The sequence below is a fragment of the Emydura macquarii genome, unplaced genomic scaffold (assembly GCF_026122565.2).
Source record: "Emydura macquarii macquarii isolate MOO-44397 ecotype Brisbane River unplaced genomic scaffold, CSIRO-AGI_Emac_v2 contig_67, whole genome shotgun sequence".
Classification (NCBI taxonomy): Eukaryota; Metazoa; Chordata; order Testudines; family Chelidae; genus Emydura; species Emydura macquarii.
In genome coordinates, this window is record NW_027130204.1 from 894,867 (window position 1) to 916,123 (window position 21,257).

The following is a 21,257-nucleotide window of genomic DNA, read 5'->3' on the forward strand; positions in this document are numbered from 1 at the left end:
GCCAGAGAAGTCAAGGGAACTACTCAGATTGACTGAGTTCTCTGGGTGAGTAAGGTTGTGCAATTGGGTCCATAAACATCTGTGAGCCAAGAAGGATTGTTGCAATGCTGAAAAAGGAAAATGCCAGCTTTGGTCTTGGCAGGAGTACAAGGGCTTGTCTACACAGCGCTGGCAAAATGCACTAAGTAGGTGTGATTTGTAAAGCACTCTAACATGCTTTGCTATAACTGTCCCAGGTAGACCCTGCTGGTATGCTCTGAAAGGTACCTAGTTAATGCACATTAGGCGTTCCTTAGAGCGTGCCAGTTGGGTCTGCATGGGGTAATGAGACATATGAAATAGTGTGACATATGAAATATCTGCCTCTCCTGCTCTGCCCTCCCACAAGCTTGTCTGTACCTCTAGTTCAGACATTGTGGGGTGCAGGGAAAGGACCATCTCTTTCAGGGCATCCAGCTTTGGACCGATATCCCACCTGGCATCAGTCTTGTCTGCTCTGCCCATTTCCCCTACAGATTGTGGCAAGTGGCAACTGCCCTGCCTGCCCACTCCCATTTTAGCTAAATGTATGCATTGTTTGAATGTGGTCTTCACTTGTTCTCTAGGTCTGTTAAATTAGATCTATTGTGTGATAACAGGGAGCTGCCAGTCTTTCTTCTTGTGATCTGCTTGGCTTGCTGTTACCTCATTTATCTGAGTCTTCTGCAGTCTTCCATCGCTTTGAGAGTTTGCGGAGCAGCCTGACTCTGGTTAAAGCAGTTATTTGTTGCTGTTCTGACGTGGTGATAAGGACAGGGCTCACAGTTTCACTAACCTGTTGCTGCTGTTTCTCCTCAGTGGATGGAGTTACTTTCATTGATGCTCCTTCTCCCATCTCATCTGGAAGTTCAGAAAACACCTCCTCTGCAGTCAGTCCTGCTACAGACAGTGGCTTGGAATTGTCCTCCCAGACCGCCTCCAAGGAAGATCTTACAGTTTTGGACCAGGTCACCTCTTTCAGACTTAGCGCAGCAATGCCTTCAAGTGAGCTTCGAGCAACTGATCATCCAAACCAGCCTGAATCCCAGGTATGAGTGTGATCGTGTGTAGAGGAGGCAACTCCAAACCCACTTATTAATTCCCTTACAGATCTAGTGTCTGTATTTGTGCCCTCCCTTTGGTCTGTGTGTCTAGTGCTATCCTATAGTTGGGAGCTTAGAAAGGGGTCAGGGAGAAATTTTCTCTTAATAGCATGGAATTGCATCATTTGGGTGCTTTGTGTTCATACTCTTCTCAAGACCATCTGGCATTGGCTGCTATCAGAGGGTAACTGTGTGGTCCAGTACACCAGTTCCTATGTAGCTGTATCCTTTCCAATATTTCCATTACACCAGCCTTAATTAAAGGAGTAACTAATAAAGGCAGAGATGGCTGACATTTGCTGTGATCCCTTTTTGCCGTCTTCAGTAATAATTTTCCAGCCTCAATTTTTGAATTTGTAGGAGAGTTTTTGATGCTTGCTTGGTGCATGTGCACTTGCATTTGGTCTTGCCTAGTCAGGGAGTATGACTAGATATAATGTGGTGCAGTTAAGAGGAAAGTGTACTGTAGAGATCAAAAACTTACTAGCGGTGCAGGTGAAGTGATGTAAATCATCGAACTAGAAACCTTGCTTTAAATTATTAATTTTAATTGTGTTTTGCATTTGTACATTTTAGTTATTTTCCTAAAGAGAAGTTCATTCTCATTAGCTGGTAACCTTTAAAACATGTTGATTTGCTACTAAAGATAACCTTTACACTGAATGTCTTGCTTCTTTTTGCTAACTAGGATACACTTTATATATACACATTTATTTAAGCAATTATATAGCTTAATTTACACTTATTCAGATGCTTTTCTCCTTTTTGATGGTTAGGAAATGGTGAATGATGCATTTCCTATTTACTAGAAGATTACATTTTTACTTGTGATTTGTGTCAAGCTCTAGGTGGATGGAAATTTAAAATTCAATTCACAACCAGCATTTTAATTTTTATTTATTTATTTATTTATTTTTAAATAAAGTAACCTTTTGAAAGTGCCGGGCTCATAAGAAAAAAAGTTTTTATTAAAAGGTTTTTCAAAACATGTTTTGCATTTAGAACTAACTGATTTATTACGCAAAGGAAGTATCTGTAGTTAATGAATTGAACTGACAGTGCTGATAATTCTTCAAGATTTTAGAACTTGTGGATCTCACCCAGCTTTTATTCATAGATTGGAAGAGGAAAAGCTTTCTTGCTTTTTCAGCTCCCAGTTGGTTTCTTAACTCTGAATGAACTACTCGTTGAACTGAATTAGTTGAATATACTGAAATGAAGAAAGTATTTTCTCTGCACTTTCAAAAGAGGCAAATGCTGTCAAATGTTGGTTTAGCAGTTCAGCAAACTCTGGTTCCAGGTGCTTAACTGGTATCTTCCAACAGTTCAGTAGTTTGACTTTCTTTAAGGGTATGTTGTCACTGAAATTTGCCGCTGTCAGATCAATTCTTCAGGATCGATTGAGCGGAAGTGAAGACCCGCTCAATTGATCCAGAAGTTGATTTAATAAATCCAACCCTGGAAAAAGAGTAACACTGAGCCAATGGGAGCATATTTCCCATTGGTGCAGCGAAGTGAAGATGCCGTGGTAAGTAGAAGTTAGAAAGTCAATGGGAGATACACAACCTCCGTAGAGTAGCTTGCGTATCTCCCATTGACTGCCGCTGAATTTCCCGGTCAGTGTAGACCATGTCTAAGACTTGGCAGCAAACGTACTACTTAATATTATTTTTATATGTAATTTATATGATTTTACTCTATATAAAAAGATTCCAGGATTGTCAATCTGCATGTCACTCTGAACCCTAGAATGTCAGTGGAATCAATGTGATGGAAACAACTACAAGCATTGTTGTTCGCCCTTTTTGTTCAGAATATCCCCAGGTTCAATCATCACTGTGATTCATGGTCTGTTGCCATCCAATTTAAGTTTTAAGCCATTTTTGGCTTGGCTACACCCACGACTTTATGAATTACAGCTGTGCAACAGCCACTGATGGATCCTAATGAATTTAGGACATAACATAGATTGCCAATTTCAAATATAATTTTAAATAAGTTTATTTTTAAAAATGAAACCTGTGTTTAATTTACATTTAAAAACAAAGTTTTGGGTTTTTTTAAATCAGTTTTTTGTCTACCCTGCTAGCAGTAAAATCTATTGGGCTGTGGAAGCATCTTCCAAGTGAAGCTGTTGAAACACTATCATTGTGGACATTTCAAAAGCAGACTGAGGCACACACTAAAGGAAGTTTCCACACTGGCTGTGGAGGATGGACTATAAGTGACTTAAGAGGTTTCTTCTGTCTGAATTTTGCGTTTTGCTTTGGCCACTGAGTGAGTGAGCCTCACCTGCAGCTGGTGCAATGATAGTTTACATTTGCTCTGTTTTGTTTTTTCCTTGCTTTCCAAATGATGGGTATTAATGAAGAATGAAGGTCTCAGGGTGGAGAAGTCCCAGTCGGCCTCAATAGAGTCTATCCCAGAGGTCCTAGAGGAGTGCACGTCTATGGCAGAACATTCTGACTCTTCCTCTGTTCATGACATGGACTATGTCAATCCCCGAGGAGTACGTTTTACTCAGGCCTCCCAAAAAGAAGGTGAGAGTTTTAGAATACTGCCAGTGTCCTTTGTGCCTCCATCTGTACTACTCCTCTGCTGTAGAGGAGGGAGATAAGCTCCTGTTCCTGAACTATTTTCTGTAACACATTATTCCGTACTTCTTGATGGGCATCAGTAAGAGATAGGAGCAGGCTGGTAGAGATGCTAAAGTTCCTCACCAGCCTTATTTTCCTTAGGAACAGCACTGGTCCCCTATGGTCTGCCTTGTATCCGAGAGCTGTTCCGTTTCCTCATCTCCCTCACCAACCCACACGACCGTCACAACTCAGAGGTGATGATCCACATGGGGCTGCAACTGCTCACCGTTGCTCTGGAGTCTGCCCCTGTTGCACACTGCCAGTCTCTGCTGGGACTTGTGAAGGACGAGTTGTGTCGGCATCTTTTTCAGGTGAGTTTGGGCTTTGCTGCTGGCTGTGCTGAGCTAGTGAGTTTCCCTGTGTACCAGGTGGGAATGATGGTGACCTAACATGCCTCCCCTGCAGATCGTTTTTGCTAGAACTTTTATTTTGGAAGCTGAGGTGAGGTTAGCTGTGATCTAGGATCACAGCTCTGGTTGCTCTCCCAGTGAGAGGAGAGGAGTGTCTCTGTTAGAAAGAGACCTTCATAAGAATTTATGCAAGAGTCTACTAGCTTTCTGTTGTATATGGGAAAAGACGACACATAGGCACTCTTCGTCCCTCACCTTTCCAGAACCCATTCCCCCTCGTGCAGCAGATGTCACTGTCAGATCACCCCTGACTCCCAAACTTCCAAAGAGGTACCAGATAATTTCTTCTCATCATTTCTCTTCATCAATTTCTCAAATGGTTCTGAAGGGCAGAAACTGCTCCTATTGACCCATCTTCACCCTCCCTCATAAAAGCAATAGGTGGACACCTTCTGCCTTTCTTTCCCCAAGGGAAACTAATCTTAATGAGCTGTTGTGACTGGCTTGGTTCTATCTTCGAGTGATTCCTCATATGCATTCCAATGTAGATGTGTGCGCGCCCGTGCACAGATTCCCGGAACTTTTTCCCTAGCAAGCCCCGCATGGCCAGCTCAGGCGCCCCCTGGAGTGCCGTGCTCATATCGCGGTATAAAGGGCGCTGCTGGCATCGCGGGTCCCCAGTTCCTTCTTTCCGCCTGTGACGGTTGCTGGAACTATCGCCTCTTGCTGCGTGCAAGTAGCTCATTCCCTAGTTGTTTGACTGTTTTTCAAAGTTGTTGTTTATAGTGTTTATAGAGTTAGTAGTTTAGTGTTAAGTCTGAACCCCGGACGGGGTTCCTCCTTCAGGAGTCATGCCGGGCTCCACTGGCTTTAAGAACTGTGTCTTGTGCACCAAAGCCTTTCCGATCAGTGACCCGCATGACCGTTGTCTCCGGTGCCTTGGGGAAGAACACCGTCGAGACAAGTGCAGAATCTGCAAGTCCTTTAAGCCTCGCACCCAAAAGGAGAGGGATGCGAGGCTAAAGGCAATACTTATGGAGTCGGCGCTCCGTCCAGCCTCTGAACCGTCCCGGTCTCCGTCGGCACCGAGTGTGTCGTCGGTGCGGAGCGCCCCCCCACCGGCACCGCTTTCGGCACCGCAGAAGGCCTCCAAGGGTCCCAAGAAGTCGGCACGGCCCTCGGCCGCACCGGAGATCTCCCCCCGGCCCTCGCAGGGCGGCGGGAGCACGGAGACGCACCAGTCACGGGCCGTAGAGGTTACTCCGGCACCGGGGTCTCCGCGCGGGTTGCCTCCCCCGACTCCTGGGGGTGGGGGAGTGCACCCGCAAGGGCCGTCGACGCCGGAGGCATTTACCGCGGCATGGGCCCTTATGGCCATGCCTATGCCTCCGTCCCCCCCTCGGCCGAGGGACAAGGGACCTGCGTCTCGAGGCAAACCCGTGCTGGGTGGTCTCGGTGGTTGGAGACGTTCCCAATCCAAGTCTCCTTCCAGACGGTCACGGAGGGTGGAGAGCGTCGGCTCCCCTCCGAGCTCCGACTCTAGGTCGTCGAGCGACTCGGCACCGCGGCACCGTGGGCGGTCCCGAGTCCGTCGCCGGAGCCGTGTGTCCAGCTCCAATGCCAGCAGGGACCGAAACTCGGGCTCGCGCTCTTCGGCACGGAGCCCGTCTCGGCACCGCTCCCGGTCACCGTCTGTCTCGAAAGGCCCAGAGACACCGATGGCTCCGGCACCGATGGCTCCGGCACCGATGGTCCAGGCACCGTTAGGCCCGGCACCGATGATGGGCCCGGCACCGGTTGGCCCGACGCCGACATCGGGGCGACGGGACTCTCCTCTACGTCGCCGTCATCGGTACCGCTCTCGGTCCCGGGGAGGAAGCGGTACCGCAAGTCCTCTCACCGCAGAGGCCGGTCGGCTACGTCGTCGTCATCATCTTCGACTTCCTCGTATCGCCGGCACCGCCGACGTCGGCACCGGTCCGCGTCGTCCTCGCCCGACCGCTCCACGCGTCGGCGACATAGACGACGCACGGCGGGCTCTGGGGACAGGAAGGCTGTGCAGCTGCAGCAGCCTTCCCTGCAGGCCCCAGGGTGGACCCAAGGGCCTTGGCAGTGGCCGTACTGGGGGCCCTGGAATGCCACTATGCCCCAGGGCTCAGTGTCGCTGCAGTCGGCGGTGGCTCCCCCCGTACCTCCCGCACCTAAGGTTCAGGAGCAAGGGTCGGAGGATTCGGACCCAGGGGAGGGATCCTCCACTGCGCCCCTACCCTTCTCTTCCTCCTCATCGCCTGATGAGGCAGCAGCCAGGGATCGTAAGGGGCCCCTGTTTGACTTTAGGGCTCATCAAGACCTCCTAAAGAGAGCGGCTGAGAACTTAGGCATGGAGTTTAAGCTCATGTCCGAGGAGGAGGACCCCCTTTTTGGGCCCTCGAGCTCTCTGGGACCCTCACGGGCCACCTTGCCAGTACATGACAATGTCATGAAGATAGCCAGGAAACTCTGGCAGACCCCGTCCTCTCTGCCCTCTACGTCCAAGGGGGTGGAACGCAAGTATTATGTCCCCAAGGAACCATTTGAGTTCCTCTACAACCACCCGGCACCTTGCTCCCTGGTGGTCGATGCGGCCAACCAGAGGGACCGCCAGGGGAACCAGGGTAACACGCCCAAGGACAAGGAGGGTCGCAAGATGGACTTATTTGGGAGGAAGGTTTACTCTACTGCGGCGCTGCAGTTTAGAGTAGCGAACCATCAGGCCCTGTTTGGGAAATATAATAAAAACTTGTGGGCCTCTATGCAGAGGTTTGCCTCCCAGCTGCCCCCGGACCAGGAGGCAGACTTTTCCACTATCCTCCAGGAAGGGGCTGCTGTGGCCACCGCTGCGCTGCAGTCGGCTAGTGACGCGGCGGACACAGCCAGCAGGGCTATGGCCTCGGCGATAGTGATGCGCCGCTGTTCATGGCTTCAGGCTTCTGGCCTCACCCAGGAGGTACACCAGGCCATTCAGGACTTACCGTTTGATGGCCTGGGTCTGTTCTCGGAGAAGACAGACGACAAACTCCACGCACTCAAGGACTCTCGGGCCACCCTGAAGTCACTTGGGTTGTATACCCCTCAGGCCTCCAAACAGCAGTCCAGGCCTCAAGCCCAGAGGCAACCACCACCCCCGCCCAGGACGGCTCCTCGCCCCGCCCAGCAGAGGAGGGGTCGTGAGCGCTACCGCGGTCCCAGCAGAGGAGGCCGCCAAGGGTCCTCTGCAGGGGGCCAGCAGGGGCCTTCGAAAGGGGGTAATCCAAATAAACGTTTTTGACCCAGAACCGGAGGGTGGTACTCTTCCTTCTCTCTGGGATCTTGGCCGGCCGTTTGCAGATAGGCTTCGCCCTTTCCTTGCGGATTGGGAAGCCATTACTACGGACCGGTGGGTCCTGGAGGTGATTGCTAAGGGGTACTCCCTCCAGCTCACAGCTTTTCCCCCCAACACCCCTCCGCGGCTGTTCCCCATTGGGGATCCGGCCTCGGTTCAACTCCTTGTGCAGGAGATTGGGTCGCTCCTCACGTTGGGGGCAGTGGAGGAAGTCCCACTGGCCGAAGAGGGCAGGGGCTTTTATTCTAAGTATTTCTTAATCCCCAAGGCGAAGGGAGGCCTTAGGCCCATTCTGGACCTCCGTGGCCTAAATAGGTATATTAGGCGGGTTAAGTTTCGTATGGTCTCCCTCGCCACAATCATTCCGGTCCTTGACCCAGGGGATTGGTATGCCGCCCTTGACCTAAAGGATGCATACTTTCACATCTCGATATTACCGGCCCATAGGCGGTTTTTGAGGTTTGTGGTAGCGGGACGCCATTATCAGTTTCGGTCCCTACCCTTTGGGCTCTCCTCAGCACCTAGGGTCTTTACTAAGTGTATGGCTGTGGTGGTAGCCCACCTGCGCCGTAAAGGTGTTCAAATCTTCCCCTACCTGGATGACTGGTTAATCAGGGGGAGGTCGAGTTCCCATGTGAGACATAGTCTGTTCCTCACACGCGAATTGTGCACTAGACTGGGGCTGCTTATCAATGAGCAAAAGTCCACACTCACTCCGGTACAATGTATTGAGTTTATTGGAGCCAGGCTAGATGCGGTACAAGCCAGAGCCTTCCTCCCTCAAGCAAGATTTGAGGCGATGGCAGCCATCATATCTGATCTCCACTTGTCCCCCATGACGACAGCCAGGCACTGCCTGCTGCTGTTGGGACATATGGCGGCTTCTACATATGTGGTGAGACTGGCACGATTGAGGCTTAGACCTCTCCAGGCGTGGCTGGCTTCGGTGTATGTACCACACCGGCATTCTCTAACTAGAATGGTCCTGGTTCCCCCACAGGTGCTGTCATCCCTCGATTGGTGGAGGGACCCGAGGGAAGTGATGATGGGCGTTCCCTTCAGAGAGTTCATCCCATCTGTGACGCTCATCACAGACGCATCCGATCGGGGATGGGGAGCCCACATTTCTCACGATCAGGGCACCCAGGGGCTTTGGTCACTGGAGGAGAGAGCTCTGCACATCAACGTGCGCGAGCTCAGAGCGGTCCGATTGGCCGGCAAGGCCTTCCTCCACTTCCTCAGGGGCAGAGTGGTCCGAGTCCTTACGGACAATACGGCAGCCATGTTCTACATGAACAGGCAGGGGGGGGCACGTTCCTCGGCACTCTGCCAGGAAGCCATTCACCTCTGGGACTTCGCGGTGAGGCACGGGTTTCATTTATCTGCCTCTCACCTCTCGGGGGTACGGAACAGCGAGGCAGACCGCCTCAGCAGATTTTTTTCTCCCCGCCACGAATGGTCCTTACACCAGGACATAGTGGCTTGCCTCTTCCAACGGTGGGGTACTCCCCGTCTGGACCTGTTCGCTACAGCGGAGAACAGGAAATGCCCGAGGTTTTGCTCGCTCAGGGGTCGCGAGCCGGGCTCTCTGTCCGATGCCTTTTTGATTCCCTGGACAGGGGATTTAATGTATGCTTTTCCCCCTGTCCCGCTCCTGCCACAAGTCCTCCTAAAAATCAAGAGGGACAGGGCGGACATTATCCTGATTGCCCCAGCGTGGCCGAGGCAGCATTGGTACAGCATGCTGCTCGACCTCTCCATCACCGAACCGATTCCGCTACCCAGACGGTGCGACCTGATCTCCCAGGACCATGGGAGATTGTTGCACCCCGACCTGGACTCCCTCCACCTCACCGCCTGGAGACTTTGTGGCTGACGGAGGGAGAGGGAGCCTGTTCCATGCAGGTTCAACAGGTCCTCCTGGGCAGCAGGAAGCCGTCCACGCAAGTAACATATAAAGCTAAGTGGCGTAGGTTTTCGGGGTGGGCAGAAGCGAGAGGGTTACACCCTAGCATCTCACCTATACAGGCCATCTTGGAGTACTTACTGCAGCTTAAACTGCAGGGCCTGGCTTTGGCCTCCCTCAAGGTCCACCTAGCAGCCATCTCGGCCTTCCACCAACCCATGGAGGGCCGCTCCCTGTTTTCTCACCCTATGTCGGTGAGGTTCCTTAAGGGGGTGGAGAGGACTTTCCCTCAGGTGCGGGACCCGGTGCCACCCTGGGACCTCAACTTGGTCCTTAACGGGCTGATGGGTCATCCATTCGAGCCCTTGGCTACATGCTCCCTTCTACTTTTGTCATGGAAGGTGGCCTTCCTAGTGGCTATCACCTCGGCCAGGAGGGTCTCCGAACTGAGGGCGTTAACCTCGGAGCCCCCCTACACGGTTTTTTATAAGGATAAGGTCCGGCTGAGGCCTCACCCGGCTTTTATGCCTAAGGTGGTGTCTCAGTTCCACTGTAACCAGGACATTTTCCTTCCTGTGTTCTTTCCAAAACCCCATGGGTCGGAGGAGGAAAGGAGGGGGCATTCGCTGGACGTCAGGCGAGCCTTGGCCTTCTATCTCGAGAGGACCAAGCCTTTCCGGAAGTCGACACAGCTCTTCGTAGCTGTGGCGGATAGGATGAAGGGCTTGCCTGTCTCCACCCAGCGCATCTCCAAGTGGATTACTGCCTGCATTAAAGCATGCTATGAGCAGGCAAGAGTACCCCTCCCAGGGCCGGTGAGAGCACACTCCACTAGGGCCCAGGCCTCTTCCGCAGCCTTTCTAGAAAGGGTTCCCCTGCAGGACATCTGCAGGGCAGCGACCTGGTCGTCAGTCCATACGTTCACGTCGCATTACGCCATCGTGGAACAAGCGAGGGAAGACGCAGGGTTCGGCAGGGCCGTGCTGTCTAGAGCAGGTCACCGATAACTCCTACCCTCCTCCAAGGTATGGCTACTCAATCACCTACATTGGAATGCATATGAGCAATCACTCGAAGATAGAAAACAAGGTTACTTACCAGTAACTGTTGTTCTTCGAGATGTGTTGCTCATATCCATTCCAAACCCACCCCCGTCCCCACTGTCGGAGTTGGCAGAAAGAAGGGACTGGGGACCCGCGGTGCCAGCAGCGCCCTTTATACCGCGATATGAGCGCGGCACTCCAGGGGGCGCCTGAGCTGGCCATGTGGGGCTTGCTAGGGAAAAAGTTCCGGGAATCTGTGCACGGGGCGCGCACACACCTACATTGGAATGGATATGAGCAACACATCTTGAAGAACAACAGTTACTGGTAAGTAACCTTGTTTTACAGTGTCTCAGTAGCTTTGTGACAACACTATATGGCTTGTCCTGGGAAAACAGGGTTTTGAGATGCATCCCCAAGATGGTAAGTAACCAGTCTGGCACCAGGTGGAGACTTGGGAATAACTATTTAATCATTCTACAGAGTGACATACTTGGAGGCAGTTAGTCACCTAGCTTTCTGCTCCGAGGAGATGTGCATGCTCTACAAAAGAGCAAGTTTAGCTGTTAAAGGGAAAATTAGTGTTCCCTGAAAGCAGGGGAGTAGTGTTTGAAGCATAGCCACTGCCATTCACAGCAGAGAGATCTTGAGAGGGGAGGATTGCTTCCAGAAATAGATATGCTATTTGATACAACAATAACATTACTCACCTGGGAAGATAGTGTGGCTGGACCTCTCACTCCTTGTGTTTTTGTTCCTTGTTCAGCTGCTCAGTGTGGAGCGGCTCAATCTGTATGCAGCCTCCCTCAGGGTATGCTTCCTTCTCTTCGAGAGCATGAGAGCGCACCTGAAGTTCCAATTGGAGGTGAGTTTTTGAAATACAACAACATGGTCCCCATGGGATATGTCTGTAATAACTGTTTGACTGTTAGGGGTATACAGAATGGGGTGGCAACATATATTGATTCAGTAGGATAAAGCCCAAGTACCAATCATCTCTGTGTTAATAGCTGTATGGGGGAGTTCTATGGGCTGTTCAGAGTCCCTGCCTATTAAACCAGTGAAGTGCTTTTGAAACTGATACACTGCCTTGCCTTCCCTCTCACTTTTTTGGAATCATGAATCAGTGTGCTGAATGGTAAAATAATTCAATGACACCTTTAAGAGTTTGCTGTTGAAACGTGTATACAGTTACTAAGGCCTGGTCTACACTGGTGGCTGAATTCGAATTAAAGTTCCTTAATTTGAATTAATTACTCCCGTGTCTACACTTGCGCACTGTTAATTCGAATTAAGGAGCCTTTAAAATCGAATTAATAAAACCACCTCTGCAAGTGGATTAGCGCCTGAAGTGCATCAGTTAATTCGCATTAGTGTGAGTGTGGACACAATGGGACTTAATTCGAATTAATTGGCCTCCAGACTGTATCCCATGATGCCCCATTTCAGTATCCTCCCCCAAAGCAGCCCCAGGAAGATTTAAATCTTCATTTCCTGCAGTGAATGGGTTTAAAATCCAAGCTGTGATCACCCCTCCTCCCCCCCACACACACAACAAGCCCTTTGCAGTTTGTCTCTTTAAGGGTTTGAAAATTTCACCCCCCACCCCCGCTGCGTGGTGAATGCGTTTTAACTGCCCAGCAAGCCCTTTGCAGTTTGTCCCTTTAAAATTTGTCCCTTTGAAAGTTTAGCCCTTTAAAGTTTTTGTCCCTTTGAAAGATTTCATCATCCACCCCGCTCCCTACATGGTGAATACCTTTTAAATGACAGCAGTGAGAGGAAATTCTTTGCTACATTGTTCCAGTAGCCAATCATGAAAATTGATACTTTCTTAAGAGTTTATTCACATTGCTACATGTGGATACATTATATCATGCTTTCCATCAGTGAAATAGAAACATTTGTATCAGTGTATTAATATACTAACTGACTCCCTTGTTATTTATCTTACATTCTACAGACACCTGTAGAATCAAAATCAAAGGCAAGCAATATACAGCGTGTGGTGGGGGGAGCGTAAAAGGCAAACAGCATACAGTTCTAAAGTAATCCAGGATAAGCTGCAATGTATTTGTCACGGTCAAAATGAGAGCATAGTTCAGCTGGCTCCATGTGCCTGCAGCAATGGCGATCGGGGGAGTAAAAAAACAGCATGAAAATCCTTTTCCTGTTTGTTTGGGGGTGGGCGAAGAGGGTGGGGGAAGCAGCACTGCATCCTGGGATGATGACACTCGTCACAACAGCCTTTATGGTTAGTTGCACTGTGGGATAGCTTCCCACATTGCACTGCTTTCTAATTCGAATTAAGGCTGGCCAGTGTGGACGCAAGAAACCAGCACAAACACTGTAGTATGAACAGTCTGCAGCGCTTTCTATAAATCGCTTTCTGTAATTCGAATTAAGCTAATTCGAATTAGTGCTGCAGTGTAGACATAGCCTAAGTGTACAGAATCCTGAAGAGGCTCTTTCATTGGAGTGAGCATTCACTAAATGTGAAGGATTTCACACTGTGAATCACATGTGAAGCGGGAACTCCTAAATCTTCATTTAAATAGCCCTGAAAGCTCATTATTGTCCTGCTTTCCTTTCTCTTCCCCTAACCTTAGCTGCCCTTTGTTTCTGCCAGATGTACATAAAGAAGCTGATGGAGATCATCACTGTGGAGACCCCCAAGATGCCCTATGAGATGAAGGAGATGGCCCTGGAGGCCATTGTTCAGCTGTGGAGGATCCCTAGCTTTGTCACTGAAATCTACATAAACTATGACTGTGACTACTACTGCTCTAACCTCTTTGAAGACCTCACCAAACTTCTCTCCAAGGTCCTGAAAAGGCTCTGCTTTGCCCTCCCCTTCAGTTAGTGCAGCAGACTTGAGAGTATGAGCTAGAACAGAGCTGGGAGAGAGGTGTAGGTGGGGATGTGGAGAGGAAAGTCCCTTGAGAGCAGGGATGATGGTGAGTCTGAGAGAGGATGGGTGAGGAGCAGATGCAGGTGGATAAAAAGTTGTGGTTGAATAGGTTTGTATGAATAAGAAAGACCACTTAAGTTCTGGAAAGCTCTAAGAAGGGGTAGGGGTGCAATAAGTCTAATAGGGGGGAAATGAGTGGGAGTGCTCAAAAACGTTATGTGGAGAGTTTTGGGGGTGTTGTACATTTGAGTTTCCAGAGCGCTGGGTCAAATTCCCTGGGAAGGGTGTTAAATCTGAGACATCTGATGTTCAACTGTTTGATTTCCCAGAATGCCTTTCCAGTTTCTGGACAACTCTACACTACCCACCTGCTGTCTCTTGAAGCATTGCTGACCGTGATTGATAGCACTGAAGCACACTGCCAGGCCAAAGTGCTGAGCAACATCCACCAACAGGAGAAGGAAGTGGCCAAACCCAGCACAGAAACAGCCAGTAGCACCAAAGAACCAAACAATAGTGAGACCTTTCTCTTTAACATCTCCATGTTCAGCCCTAGCTTTATTTTAAAGCCACTAATGTTCCAACTTTTGGTCACTCAGCTAGTTGAACTCCAAGCAAATATATTTCCATTCTTCCAGTTGCATGCTTTCCAATACTCTTTAGCATTTAAAACCTTGATGTAAGACCAGTTCACTGGCACTGAGACAAGGAGACCGAGTCCATTGTCTGTCCCAAGATGCAGTCTGGAGAGGGCAGGAGCTATGGCCTTCTCTGTTAAGGGTTCTGGAGACATCTCTGGAATGCTCTTCTGCTTCATGAATGCTAGAGTCCATCTGTGGCATTCTTCGGGACAAAATGTTTAATGTTGTGTATCTGCATGTGTGTGTTAACCTTGCTGCTGTTATTGCCCCATTTAGGGCAATATGCTCTTTCTTTGAAAATATACTGTTCTTTGAGAGATTGTCCACATGGATTCCATTCCGCCTGCCCCTCATGAAGAATCAGTGCCATTTCCCAACTGTGGCAAAAGTACACTTCAGGTGCCTTTTTTGTGTAGGAGAGGGATGTATCCCTGAATGATGATCCATGTCTGTCCTTCTCTTAAGTAGACTCAAAGTTGGAGGCTTACCTAAAATTGCCCCTCATGGACACTCTGTGCAATCCTCTGGATACCAAAAGAGGGACGCAGCTAGACTTCAGTGCTCTGGTCAGTCCCTTTCCATGAGCACCCTACTCTGCTGAGATTCCAAGCCAAACTCCTGTGCTATGTCAACCAAGAGGCCCCAGTTGTCCGCCTCATTCCAGTCTCATGCTCAGACAGGAGAAGGAAGGAGCACCACTCCAGAGATAAATCAAGGCATAGGTCATCCTGTCTGTTGCCTACCAAGTCAAGACACAAATGTCTGCAGGTATCTGATTTGTCTTGGGCTCAGCAGTTGAAGGGTAACTAATGACCTGACAGCTCTCTCTGGTTCCTGTGGCACCTCTTAAAACCATGGACCACGTTTTGTGCAGTACTCAGCACCTCAGTACTGCGCAGGTCTGTATCTAGAACATATGTAGTCTTGAATGATCCATCTGTACAACTGGTACTGAAGTCACCTCTTCAAGCTGATCTTGCGTAGCATAATTGGAGTCAAGAAGGAACTCTGCAGAGGTCACTGTCATGCTTTCATTCGAACAAAATCTATAATGTATCTTGGGTTTCTTTTTCCTAAAACTTCATCCCTTTCTGGAACAGCCTTCCTTCTGGAACAGCCTTCCAAGGAGAGTAGTGAAGGCAAAACACTGAAGTGGCTTCTAGACTGATCTTGATAAGTTTATGGAGGGAATAGTATGAGACTGCCTACAATGGCATGTAGCCGATCTGTGACTGCTAGCAGCAAATATCTCCAGTGGCTGGTAGTGGGACACTAGATGGGTAGGGCTCTGAGTTACTACAGAGAATTCTTTCTCAGGTGTCTGGATGGTGGGTCTTGCCCACAGGCTCAGGATCTAATTGATCACCATACTTAGGGTTGGCAAAGATTTTTCCCCCAGGTCAGATTGGCAGAGACCCTGGGTGGGTTTTCACCTTCCTCTGCAGCATGATGCACAGGTCACTTGCAGTTTTAAACTAGTGTAAATGGTAGATTCTCTCTAACTTGAAGTCTTTAAAACCATGATTAGAGAACTTCAGTAACTCAGCCAGAAGTTAGGGGTCTATTACAGGAGTGGGTGGGTGAAGTTCTTTGGTCTGGAATGTGCATGAGATCAGACTAGATGATCATGATGGTCCCTTCTGACCTTAAAGTCTGTGTCTATGAGAGACTGAAGTCCATTCCGTGGCCATTTCAAGGGATTTGCTATACTACCTTCAGAAGGCAAAGCCGTTCAGACTGTCCCCTCTGTCATTTTATTGCCACATCTGGTGCTTCAAGGGTCAAGCCGTCTCCTCCCAGAGAACATCAAAACAGATCACATAGTGTATATCAATTTATAATGTGATATTCTATGATATTCCTCTCCCATTAGATATTGAAAGCTCACTCCATGAGAGCAAAAACTGCATTCCTTATCCAAAATTTGCAAGACAATATGAGGAGTAATCCTCTTACTTTGATTAAACACTAAGCCCTTGATCTAGCTGCAAGATCAAATGCAAAAATTTGGCAGAGCATGTTACCATCATTGTTCAGTTAGTGACAATCAAGATTCCTCAATCCCACCTTCCAGATAGGGCACTGCCTAGCAGTCACCTACAGTGGGATCTACTCAGACACATTTTCAAAGAAAAGGAAGAGATTACTTCCCTTAGAGTGATTGTGGTTCTTTGAGGTGTCATCTGTGTGGATTCAAAAGATTTCAATGTCACATGCTTGAGGTACTTTTGCACCTACAGGGGGATCTGCACAAATGACATCATCTCGAAGAACTACAATCATTCTAAGGGAAGTAATCATTCATTACACAGAGTCTTTTGAAAGTGGGGATACCTGTTAATAGACTTGTTTGCCACAGTTTAGAACAAGAGCTGCCAAGTGTTCTGTTTTAGAGAGATCTCCAGTCTAGGCTTCCTGTCATTTGCCTTTCTTATCCTTTGAACACCAGGACCGATGTGCTTTCCCTCTCCCAATCCTCATGATACTGAGGAAATGAGGAATTTGCTGAATCGTGATCACCCTGGCATGGGCCAGGCAATTCTAATATTCAGATCTGGTGAACATCTCATCGCAGCCCCCAGTCACTTTGCCCCATGTGCTGACATAGTCTTACAAAACAATAGTCACATCCTACGGATGAACCCAGCATCGTTATGTCAGACAGCCTGGATGCTGGCTGGCTGATATCCATCAAAACAAGCTGGTTTAGCTGAAGTTCAGAATGTTCTCCAAAGCAGGAGAGCTACAACTGTACTGAGTTACAAAGCGAAGAGGAAGTGATGTTCTGTATGGGCATCTCTGCACCAGTGGTCTCCCTGGACAATGCTCATTTAAACAATATTGGATTATTTTATCCTGAAACAATTGGGACTTCTATTAGTGCTGGAAGGGTCCAACTAGCAGCGATATTTGCACATCTCCCCCCGCCATCTTTGGCCACACTGTATTTTCTCATCCTACAGTGGCAAGATTCCTTAAGAGCCTAACTCATGTTTTTCCCCCAGTTTGGGAGACCTCTGGAGATCTCGCTATAGTATTAACGTGTTGATGGGTCTTCCTTTGGAGCCCCTAGAAGCCTATTCTCTTTACCACCTATCAATGAAGAGTTCCTTTTTAGTAGCCATTACATCAGCTCAGGTAGGGGAGATTCACACCTGCCTGGTGGGTCCCCCTTATAATAGTGTTTGATAAGAACCAGGGTCATTCTTAAACTTCATTCCAAGTTCTTGCCCAAAGTTCTTTGAGTTCCAAACAAACCAATTTATTCATCTTCCAGTCATCTTCCCAAGCCTCATTCAACTAAATTTCACATACTTGATGTAGTAAGGTCATTGTCATGCTACCTTACCAGGACAAAATCATTCAGGAACTAATCCAGACTGACTGTGACCTTTGCAGTGAAATGTCCGTATTTCTGGGATAGCCGTAGAGCTTGGGCCACACATTTCCAAGACACTATACTTTGATAGAGGCTTCCACGTTAGATGCCAATTTTGTCCTGCAGTTATTGTTTTAAGCAGGACTCCTAGCACCCATCTCCAATCAAACTGCTTGTTAGTCACCAGGAGTGGGTTCTGTGTGGACAATAACTTGAAAAAATGATTTACATACCTTACAGTGACTGGTTCTTTGAGATGTGTTGTCAACATGGTTTCCTCAACCTGCCCTCCTTCCCTGCTACCACGAAGTCCTGCTCCCCTGGGATTCTGTATTGGAAAAGGAACTGAGGGGCAGTTAGACCCATTCTGCTCTTTATGCCCTTGGGTGTGTCAATTCCTTCACCAATACAGGAACCCAGGAACATAAAGGGCGGAGTGGATCCAGACATCCCTCGGTTCCTTTACCAACACAGAATCCCAGAAAAGTAGGACTATGTATTAGCAGGGAAGGAGTGGGGTCACAAAATCCATGAGGACAGCACATCTCAAAGACCCATAGTTTCTGTGAGGTAAGTAATTGTTTTTCTTTCGGTAAGCCATGCAAAGGCCTTCAGGTGGTGAACAGCAATTAAACTAAAAGGCATTGTGGTTCTTCTTTGAGTGCTTGCTCATGTCCATTCTATGTCGTTCATGTGCGGCACATGCACTAGTGTCAGAGATTTTTTTTTTTTTCCCTCAGCTGTATCCGTAGGGCCAGCTCTAGTGCCCTCTGCAATGGCGCGCGTATGTGTTGATCTAAATGGCAGTGCCGGCCCCTCCGCCCTCCAGCTCCTTCTTACCACCCGTGACAGTGCTGGAACGTCCTTGCCTCGGCAAGCATTACTACCAGTGGTTTTCTCCGTAGCATTAGTATATATTGTTCTGTTAGATAACTTAGTTTGTAATTTTAGAGAGAGTTGTAGTTAGTGCTGCAGGGATATAGTCCCAGGGAGAGGGCATGCCTCGGTCCCCAGACTTCAAACCATGCATATCATGTAAGAAGCCCTTGCCCATGAATGATCATCACCAAAGCTGCTTTAAGTGCCTGGGTAAGACCCATGTCCAGGATAAGTGCAGGATCTGCAGAAATTTCAGACCCCACACTAAAAAGGACCAGAAGATCAAGTTGAGTGCTCCTGAGGGAGTCTGCTCTTAGACTGGACTCCGAGCTGGGTCGCTTGAATTTGGCACCCAGCACTTCAGCATCAACTTGAAGTACCACGCTGGCACCGAGTTCATCCCAGCACCGGTCATTGTCCCCGGTGATGAAGAAATGGCGAAAGAAGTCGCATGTCAGAAGAGGGCATTCACTGGCCTCTAAGAACATTGTGGTATTGTCAACATCTAAGGGCTTTCTCTCACTCCCTGTGCTGCCCACTCCTCGAGAAGAGAGACCTCCATGCCAGGATCCCATGCTGGTGCAGCCAGCTAAGGACCTGTCCAATGGCAAGCCCATAATGGGGCCCCCGTAGAGATCTCCAATGCCGCTCCCCGGCCCCACATCAATCACTGATATCCTGACAGCAGTCACTGAGACCCTGTTACCGGTCCTTGGAGAACTGTCACTGACAGCCAGGTGCCTGGTAGCAATTGCTGGACCCCTGCTACCGGTCCCCAGAGCTACAATGCTGGTCACCAGAGTCTCAGCACTGATCCCCGTAGCCCTGTCATCGATCTCCAGAGCTCTGCTACTGATCACTGGATTACCATCGTCTGCCTCTGGATGCTCAGCACTGATCTGCAGAGTCCCGGTACCGCTCCCTGGAACCAAGATGTCAGACCTCCTGGTACAGTTGAGAGGTGGAGACAAGGTTTGCACCACCATGTTCGCCGGAAGAGAACCCCTCGGAAGAGATTTCCTTGCCCAGGGATCAAGTGAATGCAGCAACAGCTGCAGGTTTCCCTGCAGGCTTGCCACCCGACTCGTGGCTTCTGGCGCAATGGCCCGGACCATAACCGTTCTGGAACCCATGGGGATTCCCTCCTGCCCCAGGATCACAGGTGCTACAAACACTTTCTGGAGCATCTGAGAGACAGTCGGTGACAGTATCACACCTGCTGCTAGACTTGGATGAGGAGCCGGACCAAGCTGCGGAAGCAACAGTGCTGATCCTAGAATGGACTACTCCTGCTGGGGAGGAACAGTCACCTACTCCACTCTTACCTGTCTCCTCCTCATGATCATCATTGCCTGATGAGGTGGTAGCGGGACACCCTTCCCCCACCCCCCATGGTCTCACATGATGATTTCAAAGCGCACCAAGAGCTGCTCAAGAGAGTAGCCACAAAAACTTTGGCTTGGAGGTGGAGGAGCTGAAGGAGCCAGCTGATGCACTCTTTGATACCTTGGTGGTAGCAGCCCCTTCTAGGGTAGCCCTGCCGGTCAATGATGGGGTCGTGAAACTTGTCAAAGCCTTATAGCAAATCTCTTCCTCTCTGCCCTCTACATCCATGCAGGCCGAGAAAAAACGCTATTATGTGTCTGCTAAAGGGTTTGAATATTTGTACACTCACCCATCTCCAGGGTCATTGGTGGTGTCAACTGCCAATGAAATAGACATGCAGGGACAGTCAAGCTCAATTCTCAAAAATGAAGGCGTAAATAAGCTTCACCTTTTTGATAGAAAGATTTATTTGACTGCTAGCATGCAGCTGTGCATATTGAACTAGCAAGCTTTGCTGGGGAGATGTGACTATAACATATGGCATTCTATGGCCAAAATCGCTGACTCCCTGTCCCAGGAATCCAGAGAGGAATTTGTGGCTATATTGGAGGAGGGTGAATCAGTAGCCCGAGCTTCTCTCTAGGCAGCCTCTGACATGGCCGACTCGGTAGCCAGAACAGTGGCATCAGCTGTTGCAATGAGAAGGGTTTTATGGTTCCAATTGTCCGGCCTGTCCGCTGGGGTCCAGCAGACTATCCAGGATCTCCCTTTCAACGGTGAAACCCTGTTTTCCGATCAAAAGAGTGCCAGGCTGCATGTGTTGAAAGATTCTAGGACCACACTCTGCTCCTTAGGCCTATATACTCCATCAGCTTCAAAGAATCACTTCAGGCCCCCTGCAACCACAGCACTTTATGGGCCAAACCAGGAGTTGGCTCTCCAAGAGAAAGAACAGAGACTATAAATGCTGTCAAGGTCAACCCCCTACCAGCACTTCCCAGTCGGGCTCAAGTTGCTTACATGCCTGTGGGTACGCAGGCCTTTTGAGGATGCAGCTGGAGATGACTGGCCAGACTTGATCCAGGATCCAAACCTCCCCTTCTTTTCAAACTGCCTTTTACCCTGCTTGGATGGCTATAACATTGGACCAGTGGGTGCTAAGCACCATTGCAGTGGAGTACACTCTGAAGTTTATTTCAGTCCCTCCTTCCTATCCCCATCTCTCTTCAGGGACCCTTCTCAAGAGCACCTTCTCATCCAGGAGGTGTAAGGCCATAGAGGAAGTTCCCCTACAGCTGAGAGGGAAAGGGTTCTACTCCTGTTGCTTTCTAATGCCAAAGGAGGCCTATGGCCCATATTGGATCAATGTCGCCTCAACAAGTATCTCAAGAAGCTGAGGTTCCATGTCATCTTGCTGGCCTCCAGCATCCCCTCCCTGGATTCTGAAGACTGGTACACCACCCTCAACCTACAGGACGCATATTTCCATATTTCAATTTTCCACGGCCACAGACAGTTCCTACAGTTCGTGGTGGTAGAAAACCACTACTAGTTCACGGCCGTTCTGTTTGGTCTATCAGTGGTGCCAAGAACATTTACAAAAGTATGGTGGTAGTTGCAACATACTTCAAACATCAGGGAATACAAATTTACGCTTACCTTGACAACTGGCTCATCAAAGGTCTCTCGAAAGCTCACGTGCAA

General features: G+C 49.1%; 1 protein-coding gene across 7 annotated transcripts in view; it reads left to right on the forward strand.

The window, feature by feature from the left end:
• The window catches only part of GBF1 (golgi brefeldin A resistant guanine nucleotide exchange factor 1), a 203,083-nt gene that overhangs the window by 141,657 nt on the left and 40,169 nt on the right, over positions 1-21,257 (forward strand). For all 7 annotated transcript variants that reach the window (XM_067536418.1, XM_067536263.1, XM_067536029.1 and 4 more), the window contains 6 exons: positions 838-1,067; positions 3,493-3,661; positions 3,860-4,071; positions 11,187-11,285; positions 13,047-13,241; positions 13,658-13,844. In XM_067536418.1, the coding sequence (XP_067392519.1) occupies positions 838-1,067; positions 3,493-3,661; positions 3,860-4,071; positions 11,187-11,285; positions 13,047-13,241; positions 13,658-13,844 (1,092 nt within the window). The remainder of the gene's footprint in view (positions 1-837; positions 1,068-3,492; positions 3,662-3,859; positions 4,072-11,186; positions 11,286-13,046; positions 13,242-13,657; positions 13,845-21,257) is intronic.